The 12780-nt window shown below is 34.5% G+C and overlaps 1 protein-coding gene across 2 annotated transcripts; it reads right to left on the bottom strand.

Annotated features, from left to right (window-relative positions):
* Positions 1-475: 475 nt before the first annotated feature.
* Positions 476-12773, bottom strand: LOC127840820 (BLOC-1-related complex subunit 7-like). Of its 2 annotated transcripts, XM_052369236.1 has the most exons (5): positions 12480-12756; positions 10110-10172; positions 8466-8509; positions 5445-5465; positions 476-3502 (listed from the first exon to the last, which is right to left on the bottom strand). In XM_052369236.1, the coding sequence occupies exons 1-5, from the start codon at positions 12597-12599 to the stop codon at positions 3451-3453; spliced, it is 300 nt and encodes a 99-aa protein (XP_052225196.1). In that variant the 5' UTR covers positions 12600-12756; the 3' UTR covers positions 476-3450. The 2 variants fall into 2 exon arrangements, with proteins under 2 accessions (XP_052225196.1, XP_052225197.1); XM_052369237.1 differs by lacking the exons at positions 476-3502; positions 5445-5465 and adding an exon at positions 6535-7524 and having other exon boundaries at positions 12480-12773.
* Positions 12774-12780: the final 7 nt, after the last annotated feature.

Here is a 12780-nt window from a genome sequence, read left to right as displayed (position 1 = left end):
TGTGTGCTCACTCCATCCTCTGAACCCCCCCCCATCTGTGTGCCCACTCCACCCTCTGAACCCCCCCCCCCATTTGTGTGCCCACTCTATCCTCTGAATCCCCCCCCCATTTGTGTGCCCACCCCATCCTCTCAACCCCCCCACCCCCGATTTGTGTGCCCACTCCATCCTCTGAACCCCCCATTTGTGTACCCACTCCATCCTCTGAACCCCCCCCCCCATTTGTGTGCCCACTCCATCCTCTGAAACCCCCCCCCCCCATTTGTGTGCCCACTCCATCCTCTGAACCCCCCCCCCCCCATGTGTGTGCCCACTCCATCCTCTGAACCCCCCTCCCATTTGTATGCCCACTCCATCCTCTGAACACCCCCGCCCCATTTGTGTGCCCACTCCATCCTCTGAACCCCCCATTTGTGTGCCCACTCCATCCTCTGAACTTCCCCCCGCCCCCCCCCCACGAGAACACATAACTATGTAACAATATAACACTTTAATATATTAATTACTATAATCATCATTTTATTGTGCATAACAGAATCTCATTTTGCAATCAAAAAAACATATTTTGATATACATACATCATAAACCAAGCACATATTTTATAATTGTACATGAACGAATCACATTTTTTAACAAAAAAAGATATAAATGTTTATAACTCAAGTACATGTTCAATCAACATGACAGATGATCGAAACAATACAAACATCAAGTTTATGTTCATAACAGAATGTTTGCAGCACATAAACAGTAACATAATATACAAGGACTAACATATTCAACGTTCTGTAAGTATCCTAAACAACATACATGTACATGTTTAACAGAATTTCACCATTTGAATTGACTCCATGCCAGCCCAAATTTAGAAAGCAAACTGTTTGATTGCTGGGCTGTCAATAGGAAAAAATCATTTAATTGTCCAGGTTTTCAATTTGTGTGGAATTTATGAGAGCTCTTTTTATTAGGTTTTGCTTGCTAAATACTTCTCGCAGTCAGCTGTGGCCACACAAGCTTCCAGCAATTTTCATGCTTATTCAGAATGGCCTGTTTATGTGTCATAGTTTCTTATGGCAAAATTGCCTGTGTCATAGTTTCTTATGGCAAAATTGCCTCAGTTGTAATGTTGTTTACTGACTTATTTTCACTCAAAACACTGGCCCTGCAGAATTTTGAAAAAGGTTTTACATCCAGTTTTGATCCCTCATGACCAAAAGAGGTAAAATAATTAAAAAGTGTGTTTATTTCATGTTCAAGCTCATTTTCCTTAATTTGAGGGCTAAACAAATATGTCAAGGCAGTCAAAATGGAAGAATCATTATTTTAAGGGAATCTCTTCTTTAGACTTTTAGGCATGTCTTCAACAAATTTTACACAAATATTCCTGGCTTCCTGTCTTGAATTTGCCCCATCCTGAATTGTATGCCCTGGATATGTGAATGTGCAAATGCAGCCATCATCAATTTGTGGCTAAGATGGAATTGAGTCACATAAATTGCAATATTATCACCAGATTTGCCATCCTTAATTCTGTAAAAAAGTCAATGGTGGCTGTTAGAAGTGGGTGAATTTCTGAAAAGTTAAGATCTTGATTGTGAAAGGATTTTGAAAGTTATGCTAATTGTGCCAAATAGTCAGCAAAAAATGAGATACATAAATTAAATTGTGTGTTGTTATTCGTTTTTGAAGTGAAAGTGCTTTGCCAGCCATTTCTTTTACAAAAAAATACGTCAAACTTTTAAAGTTAGCAATAATGGCATCAACTGACACTTCAAAACTAACCACGCACAATGAAACATGATCTTGAATGTTTTTGTGCCTCTATTAAGAATCATCTGAATTTGAGAAAGTGTAGCCGTGTTCTTTTGTGAATTTTGAAAGAGTTTATAACACACATTCTGAATTTCTTGATATTTTAGCAAATATGGAATAGTATCAGCCTTCCAAGCACAACTTAAAGCCATATGAAGTGTTATGCAGAGTGTAACCAAAAACAAATGTTTCAGATGGCTGAAATAAACTGAAATTACACAAACATAAGTTACAAATAGGATATAATATTAAAAGGGAAATGACAAAACATGAAAAAAGGGGAAAATGTCACATGTTGAGTATTTAAAAAACTACAGTTTTCATCATAGCAAAATCTATTTTTGACTTGTGTTTGTGCTATTTTCAACAATAACCAAAGATAATAGGTGTGTTATTTAACTTATTTATTGCTTATTTTTGTTTTAAGTTACATTATTAGGACTTACCGTTTTTGTAACTATAACATCTCTTCTGCCAACATTTAATTTTGCAAAAAACAAATACATAGAATCGACCAAAAATATATATTTTCATATAGACTGAACTTGACATTACAATTGGGGAAAAGGTGACATGGTCCTTCAGATGGGAACATTTTAAGACAAAAGGGGCAGTACATATTTGTTGATAAGCCTCATCATATGTGCATATTATCTGTTTTTATAAAGCATTCATAAAATGATGTTCTTAACATGCTTACTAGTGTTACCCTCAAACTTGGTTAGCTGGAAAAAAACTTGGAACATACAAGTATACGAAAATGCTTCTATCTTAGTCACATTTTCCCCAAATTAAGTCAATTTTATAGAAAATTAAGCTAACTGGTATATAAAGAGAGGAATTTTAAACTCATAAATATAAACCTTTACAGCAAGGAAATTGTGCAGATTTTTTTCCGCCGTAAATAAGCTTAACAAAAATCGGTCTTCACACCGTCCTAAAAACAATTAAACAAGAGTTCCGCGGTCAGAGACATATGCCCCCAAAACAGTGCTTTGAACTAGTGACCCCAATTTCAATAGGGGTCATCTACTGTCCAAGGCCTATGCACATGTAAAGTATCAAGCCAATCGATTAAACTATTGGAAAAAAATTTCACACTTAGTGTGACAGTGACCTTGACCTTAAACATAATGACCCCTATTTCTGTAGATGTCATCTACTGTCCAAGGCCAATGCACATGTGAAGTATCAAGCCAATTTGTCAATTTGTTGATGAGTTATTGATTGGAAACAAACTGGTCTACCGACAGACAGACAAGACAGACAGACAGACAGACTGACATCCAGCAAAACAATATACACCCTCTTCTTTACAGGGGGGGGGGGGGCATTAACAAACTTTGGTAGTTGGTAATAACTCATTTACCAGTCTCAATTATTTTGAAACACAAAATGATTAGTTGCAATAAATGAATTAGGCCTGTAAAGAAGCCTTAAGTAAACTAAGCATGCTAATTAAAATGTGGTAAACCCAAACAAATTATATTGTGTAAATTTCATACTGAATTTGTGGACATTTGCCAATGTGAATGTTTGAGAAAGTTTATTGCACATGTAATTTGGAATAAATAGACTCCATCCGTCATAAATGGTCAGGCAGATGACAAATCGCAGTCATAACATCCATTGTTTGCATCACCTTTGGATTGTCTTTAGTTGATCTTGAATTTCTTCTAGACTTGACACACTGTTATTTGAAAGAAATTAAAATTCTATTCCATGATTAACTGTTAATGACTCAAAACACTACTTGTATTACAAATTTTGATTAGCATAGCATCATAAAAATATAGTAAACAGGTACTTAATTGAATCGGAAGCAAATGCATATGTTTACAATAATAATTTAGCATGTTCAACTACAGGACAACTTTTTCAACTTGAGGTCACAAAAGGATGACAAAATTGTTGAGGTATCAACGAGATGAGTAATAGAAGTTATTACTAAATGTACAAGATAATGTAAGTAGTTAAAAGACATGACTAAACAAGAAATGTGTCTACACAACATGAATACCCCCAACTCCAACTTTGTCACAAAAGCATAACCATGTTAGTGACCCTGTGACCTAGTTTTTTGCCCGGCATGGCCCATGTTCAAACTTGGCCTAGAAATCATCTAGATTCAATCTGACAAAGTTTGGTGAAGATCGGATAAAAACTGCTAGAATTGTAGAGCGGATACCATGCTCAAAATGTAAAATGCACTAAGTGACCCTGTGACCTAGTTTTTGGCCCGGCATGGCCCATGTTCGAACATGGCCTAGAGATCATCTAAATAAAACTTCTGACCAAGTTTGGTCAAGATCTGATAACAACTACTTGAATTAGAGAAAGGACACCATGCTGAATGTTTAAACCGCACTAAGTGACCCTCTGGCCTAGTTTTTGACCCGGAATGGCCCATGTTGGAACTTGGCCTGAACATCATCTAGATACAACTTTTTGTCAAGTTTGGTGAAGATTGGATGAAAACTTCTTAAATTAGAGAGCGGACACCATGCTGAATGTTTAAAACGCACTACGTGACCTCGTGAACTAGTTTTTGACCTTGCCTGACCCATCTTGAACTTGGCCTAGACATCATCTAGATACAACTTCTGACCAAGTTTGGTGAAGATCAGATGAGAAATACTTGAATTAGAGAGCGGACATAAAAAGTGTGACGGACAGACAGACAGACTGACCGATCGACGGACAGTGCAAAAACTATATGCCTCCTGTTGGGGGCATAAAAACTTTGAATGTTCTGCAATAGTGATACCTTGTTCTTAAAATAATAAACATTCAATATAGCTGTTTACTGTTTAAATTTGTATACCAAATTTTAAGATAATACATAAAATAATATTGCAGAGGATAGAAATTTTGCTATTTAAGCTAATAATAGCCTTCTAAATTACATGTGTTGAAAAAACAAACCCTCAGTCTGTTGGCATCTATGTTATGGTGCAAATGATTTTCCTGAGCAAAGCTATCACTAGAAGAATTTACGAATTTGATTTTGCTAAGACTATAAGATTTGTTTGAGTTAACAAAGGTATAGAAGATATTTGTTGGATTGGGATGAATAACGATTTTAATTCACGAGTGATCATAGAAAATTATATTTTTACGAGTGACGCAGCCAGAAGTAAAATATATTTTTTCTATGAACACGAGTGAATTAAAATCGATATTCTACTAAATCTAACATATTTTTTCTTTTTATTTTATGCTTACAAATTATTATTTTTGTATTTTTTGCCATTCCGTTCACTATAATTCCCTGTTGGGTCCATCAAAATGTTATTGCAAATATGTTCAATGGAAGCTTATCAGTATGTATTTATAAACATTAAATGCAGAGTAATCGCCCTTGAAAACATTGGGGGAGGGGGTCACAATGGGAAATAAAAGATATATAAAAATAGTTCAGGTCAAACAATGAAAATTATCAATAATTTTCACTGTAATTTTTCACTGTTTGAAACACTTTTAATTCACTGTTTATATTTCTCTATAAACCATTGGAAAGCATAAAATAAATATTAATTAATGATGCATGATTTAAAGATGTTATACTGTAAATTATTTTCAAAAAATTTAGGTACTAAGTTGTATTTTTTGCACCACAATGGTGAACTTACCTTCTTTCAATTGCTGATTGTCTGAAAAGAACAAGAACAGGTTTCATCAAGACATATACCCCATCTATAATCATTTTTTTATTTTGTTTGTATTGTCATTTATTGTTTTTGCAATTTGCTACAATCCTAAAATAATAAAAGACAATTTATCACTTGCAGGTGTTGATAAAAATTACTCCTCAGATAATGTTTTTTGGAGTTTCATTCATTGTTCCAGCTAGGCCTAAATTGAAGCGCGCCCCGCCCTGCCCTCATGAAGCTCCGCTCTGCCCTACCGAAGCCCCGCCCTGCCCTTTATTTAGAATTTTTATTTTTTATTTTTTTTGTAAAGACATATTATAATTTATAAATCTCATAACATTTTAATTAATGTATTCCTCATTGTAGACATTTTATTTGCATGGTTTAATAATAATGGAAATAATATGTTCTAACCATTATAGATAACATAAAAATAAATATTCAACAGGGAGCATTACTGATACAACCACGCGCTCGAAAGTGCCCTTTTGAAAAAATTCTGCGCATTGAAAGTGCCCTTTTTACAAAATAGCCCCCTTTTCAAATCCGAGCTGGAGCACTGTCATTATTTATAAAACATTCATCAAATAATCTGATTGATCCTTACTAATTAAAAACACATGAGGAGTATATATCAATGGACAAATATGTATAACCAGGCCTTGACATTATTTTGTTTGAACTGGTGACCTTCCTCAACAATCTTGGTGCTAGACAAAACCTGTATGAAATGGAATAACATCAAAATTGAAAGAATATAAAATACTAATTCTCAGTAGAAGAATGTTCACGATGTACATAGATCATAAATTGAAATTGTATTCAGTCAGACTGATTTTGACCTCCTCACAAAACTGAACTAACATTTGTATCTTTAATACAAAATAAGTTCTTTACAATGGATTTAGTCCAAAACGATGACCACTTATGTACCAAGTTGGAATATTCATGTCAGAAAGCATGACTTCAGCATTTTATTACTTTGGACAATTAAAATTATATATGCACAACTTTATAGCATAAGAGACTATGCATGTAAGTTTGTATGTAAACTATGAGGAAGTACATTGTTCGACATGTTTGTGTCTGCACAAACAGACATCCAAGGTGAATCCAGCACTAGCATACCCCCTCTATTGCAGGAGTTAAAGGGGTGTATATTAAACATGCAACAAATGGAAGCTTAAAATTCACTGGGATTTATTTGGACTTGATATTCATTTGTTATGAATAATACAGCATCCCTTAAATACTATTAAAATAATATAATATACAGTCATAAATCCTTCTCTTTACGTGTGTTTTATATACACATAAATCCTTGAAATTTAAATTTATTAAGCGCATACACATATAAGTCATTCATAATAATTTATAATTCAGTTTATTTATCATATACTTGCCAAAGCAAGTAAATAAAAACTTGACTGCCATTATAATTTTCTTAAATAAAACATACTACAAACAAGCAAATTCTATTATTTGAGATATGGTGCAAATCCCTTGATATACAGTATAATCATTAAGAGTAGGGTAATAATGCATAGGTAATAATTAAGTGTAGGGTAATTGTTCTCGTGAAATGCAATTCTCCTCATTGAAATCTACACACCCATGAAGTTTGATGTTCAAATCTTGTAGATATTTGTGAGATATAGCCTTACATCATACACAACAACAAAGGGCAATAGCACTAAGTTAAGAAAGTGCAGGGTTATGGTTCTTGTGCATGGCACTTCTTTCCATTGATTTCTACACATCCATGAAGTTTCATGTTGACATGTTGTAGCATATCTTGAGATATAGTCCTGAGAAATTCCATCATATAAATACAGTACATCAAAGGGATGTAACTCTTATTTAAGAAAGTGAACGTTAATGGTTATTACACATGACACTTCTCCTCATTAATATTAAGAAGAGCTGGAGGCAATCAACCAACACGCAGTGACTGATCATCACTGTGGGCCCACGGCTATCAGAATGTTCATGGAATTAAAAGGGCCGAAACATTCTAAGACGGCGGCATCCATGCTGATGATGTTTGTAGAGGAGCAGCCTACAACCAAGCACAGATTGGTTAGACTGTATTCAATCAAATACATCCATGAAGTTTCATGTTGAAATCTTGCATAGTATCTGAGATTTTACCCTGAAAAAATGCATCATATAAAAAACAAAGTGCAATAACTTTTATTAAAGAAAGTGTAGGGTTATGGTTCTTGTGCAGGGCACTTCTCATTGATATCTATACACCTATGAAGTTTCATGTTGATATCTAATACATGTATAAAGTTTCTGAGATATAGCCCAAAATGTTATGTGACAGACAGATGGACGGACTGACAGACTGACAGGGAAGCCCAATTCTATATCCCTCAACCTTTAGCGCAGGATTAAAGTCAGGGATTTTAATTGGATCAGAATCACGCCTTTTGATGCAAGCATATTGTGTTTTATATTGTTTTCTACTATAAATGTTTATAAGTCATGAGGTCAAACCTTAGAAAAAGCTTCATTCTCCTATGAAACATGATCAGAATGTACATTCACGAGATAGAATTCAGGTTCTGTGCTTCCAGAAGCTAGGTCACAATCATTTTGAAGCACTTATTGGTTTTTATAAACAGTCCCCATTATAAAACTAAAACCTTACTTTTTAATGTACCTTTGTCAGAAAAAACAAAACAGCTATCAAGCAGCTCAATACTTTGACCCTTCACATGTTTACCATCTACTGAAATCCCTACATGCTCTTTTGAAAGAAGCTTCTTAAGCAATCAGAATATCATTTTAAGTTCTAACATAACAGCCAATACATGTCCAATTTAGCAACATTCGGAAATATTGCCATTTTGTATGAAAAAGAAAAACATGCAAATTTGTAAAAATGATAAAAACATTGTTCAAGCTGTACGTGCACTTTTTTTGGTTTATTTAAACTAAAACTTAAGGTTAAAAAATTTAAAGCATGAATATTATACCTTTAAAGATACTTACTGGAACTCAAACTGTGCTTTTATCAAACCCATCTTCATAAGAGTCTGCAAAATAATAACAACAACAAAACATCATTCTCATTATAAAAAGAGGGCCATGAATGAGGTCGCCGTGGAGTAGTGGATATGGTGTCCGCCTCGGACACAGGTTCGAACCCCACTGGGAGCATTCCTTCCATCTCCCCAAAGCCACCAAGCACTGGTTGTAGCCCCAGGAAACGAACTCGAGAGTTTCAATAAGCCAATGGCTTTCTATGTACGTAATCCAGTTAAAATAAATAGATTTGAACAAAGTACTCACCCAAGATCAAATACACAAAATGTTAAAGACTTGAACTGGAAATATTAACCCTACTTGACAAAAAGCCAAACATGGCATTCAAAAGGACTGCATTATAAAGATAAACATTCTAACACATTTTGGTCAAGACTGAGTCATCAATAAGCCAAGGCCTCTAGAGTGGTAAACAAGTTCTTAAAAGAGTTGACCTGGTGATATAGCTTTTTTATGCACCTGACCCAAATTCACACTTCGCCTAGCTATTGTCACAATTAATATTCTGACCAAGTTTTTTTTTGTGAGCAAAGCTCACAAATAATGCAGACGCAATTTTGAAAAGTAGTATGGATCAGTATGTGCTTAGCTACAGCAGGAACCGTAACCCGTGACTGCCTGTGTGGATAACTCCGGTAAACTTTAGCAGACGATAATGTTAAAAGCGTCTGCTTTAATCACCGCATCTACCTGTTCTCACTGGTACAGTACATAGTGTATTTAACAACTTGTAGTAAGGCAACGTTGGCCAGTCTAGTGTTTATCATTGAAATCTGTACATATAGGCTGCTTTAAGGGAAAACGGGGCTTAATGCATGTCAAATAAGATTAGCCTGTGCACACTGATTAGCTGTATCAATGATTTGAAAAAAAAACAAAAAAACATCTCGACCTAAGTTTCAAGACACACTTTTATAAATTTGAATGGATTGTGATCATTTCAAACTTGCAATATAAAAAGCTATGACATAATTTTGAAAACTGAGTTGCGTCTAAGATTATACAACAGCGAACAAATTCAGTGCCTTCAGCACTTTGATTTATCAAGGTGAAGACAAAAAATGTTGCTACGTGACAGTGGTAAGATTTGAAAAAAAAATTGGCCTGATGACCTAGCTTCTGGGGGCACAGAAAACAAATTCTATCTTGTGTACATTCTGATCAAGTTTGATCAGAGAGAAAAGCTTTTTCTAATATTTGACCTGGTGACCTTGTTTTTGCGTATACAATACACCAGATTTTAACACGACCTAGATTTGGTTCAAATAAACATTCAAAGACAGCTTCACTAAGATTGGATTAAAAAGCTGGCCTCTAGAATTGTAACAAGCTAAAAATTTAGATGCACATCACATTCACACACGCCAGTTCACACAATGCCTCATGCCAGACTAGATGCACATCACATTCCCACACGCCAGTTCACACGATGCCTCATGCCAGACTTTGGATGATTACAATAGCTCACCTTGAGAACTTGCGATTATACAGCTAAACAAATCTATCAATCTAAATGCTCTTTTTTTAAATCGTCTTTTTAAAATGTCACTTGCACTGTAATCGTGCAGTTTGACACACAATGTTACTAACCTCAGAGGAGTTCTGTATGTAGTGTTCTTGAGAACAAAAATTCCTGGCTGCTTGGCCCAGCATCTAAAACAATTCAGATACATAATTAAAACATGACAACCATAATTACTCTATATTTTCTTACACTTAAAAACAATTAATGCTTTTCATGTCCAAAAATTTAGAATTTAGATACAAGATATATTTTAAAGAATGAAGAGACAAAAAATGCAGGTGTTTGAAAATTTAGAGACAGTATACAAAGTACTGAATTGACGATCGTACATGGGTGTGCTGTATAATGATTTTAATGTCAAATTTTTTCAACAAATAATACAAATGTATCACTTTCTTGTGAAATACTAAGTCGTATAATATAAAATACTTTTTTATATATATGTTTCACTTTAAGCTGTTGAGTGAAACCATTGGCTAAAACCTGTATACCTAGAATATCACCCAGGCTCTATCATATTAATCTGGTTGTAAAACCCTATTAACAGAGTGTCCCTAGATAAGCGCAACAGGGCAACATTCCGGTAAAATATATTTTTTTTTTTGGATCAACATTTATTTTATCTCCCATCCAGCTTTACAAGTCAGGGAATAATCTAAAATTAACTATCTATGGGTCACTGAACTTGCAGATTTTAGACCAATGAGTCCCAGGCCAAAATTAATTAGTCCACCTTGAATAAGGGTCCCAAATATCGAAAGATTCCAAGTAGTGAAGAAAATATGTCTAAATCACACTAGCTCAATAACTAAACTTGCATTAAACTTTTTATAATCTCAAAAACTTGTTGAAACCAAAAAAAACAAATTCAGGGTTATAACTATCTTGTTTGCCTTCACATAGGCTATAACATTATCTGTTACATGAATGTAACCTGTTACAACATTTCAACTTGATTCAAATCGATGATAATATTATTGTTTACATCCGAATTGCGAGCTTGATAATATTATTGTTTACGTCCGAATTGCGAGCCGTTGACCTACCGTTATTAAAGTTTAGATTTGTTTGTTTTGGATTTCGCTTCAACACCTTATTTCAGAGGCATTTTTTCTGTATTATTTATGACTAAGTTACACAAAGTTAAAGCAGCTTTTCATCCGGGGACTCTAGAAAATATCATAACACATTCTATTTAAAAGGTTGATTCTAATTGGTTCGTATTATACAGCAGCGGCTCGACTAGAGCCAATCAAAAGACTTGTTGGAGTCTTCAAGCCTCATTCGGTTAAACTCAGCGTTCATTGCTACACTTTTGACTCGTACACAAGATGGTTCGTACTAATCGGTATTCGCGTATGCATTAACGGATACAGTTCAGCAATGCGTCCGAGTGGACGCACATATTTCAAAACGATGCGTCTATTTCGATATTTGTGCATCATAGACGCGGGACGCACATGTAGATTATTCCCTGCAAGTTACACTTTATTTAATTCAATATATAAAACACTTTATTTCGCATTTTTGAAGCATTTCTTAGCAAAACAGCAACAACACTAATAACCAAATTTTGGTCAAAACACTGCAATTTTCCCAATCCAAAGGGACCCTGACCCATTTCCAAAACAGTGAAAAAAACACTGCTTTAGTTGGGTAAATAGATACATGTTACTGACAGATGATTGTAAATCTGCTCTCTAAATATTCGGCAACATCACTTTGATCTTTAAAGATACTCCTGGATACCGAGGGTGCAAATGTTCTTGCTTAAATGCTGAAAATATGTGAGATCTTTGGAAAGACAGCTTTTTTCGCGCAATTGCAGGGTCTTGAAATAGACACTGGCGTAATGACCTACTTAACATTTGGCAAAATCTTCAATTTACAAGAAACTTAAATACATGATATGGCTTATGACTAGTGATAAAATAATTTACATGGATGATTTCCCATATTGATATACACCTCTTAAAATAAGATTTCTTGTTTACCCTTCATGTTTAGTTCTGATGAGCTTCTGAATTTGCCATAAGCACAGACCGTAAGCTGATAGGTTTGGCAGTCGGACATGTTTGTTAATGCATGTTTTTAGGATTGTCTTTTCTTCTACCATCAAGTGTTTATAGCTTTTTTATTGAAAGTCTTGTGATGTTTTGTACACAATAATTTCCATATATATATTACAAAACATGGTAATAAAATATCTAAGCTTTTGCCCGTAAATTAGGTAGCACCTATTATCACATTAAAACCAATTTCATTAAAAGGAAAACTTTTTAGAGCTGTTTTCGTCTTATTATTCGACCGAAAAACGTAACAAAATATATATATTTCACTTGAATTTGATTGTGTGTAACCTACAATAAAAATTTCAAGACACAAACATTTCATGACGTATACGATTCATGTCTCAAAGTTGTTCGGTAACTTACCTCTGGCGATTTGGAAGATCTTACAACATGCCTTATAAGTGAGCCCATATCGTTTACACTGGCAGAAACCTTGTCATTTAATTTTAGTTTAGTCTCTTGATTCCAACTAGAAGAATACATGGTCGTTTTGGTTAGCTATTACCAATCTGGTTAAACCAGTTAATAGAAGTTAAAAGGCTATTTAATATTTTCTGATAAAACACATTTTAAATTAACTAACGTTTAATCAAGGTATGTGTGATTGTTTGCTTTGAAAAAGAAGCAACATTACAGTAACTGTAACATCGAAAAAGTAAATAAT

The sequence above is a fragment of the Dreissena polymorpha genome, chromosome 8, assembly GCF_020536995.1.
Source record: "Dreissena polymorpha isolate Duluth1 chromosome 8, UMN_Dpol_1.0, whole genome shotgun sequence".
Lineage (NCBI taxonomy): Eukaryota > Metazoa > Mollusca > Bivalvia > Myida > Dreissenidae > Dreissena > Dreissena polymorpha.
The sequence above is the reverse complement of the archived record's forward strand: the minus strand, read 5'-3'. Positions and strand labels throughout refer to the sequence as shown.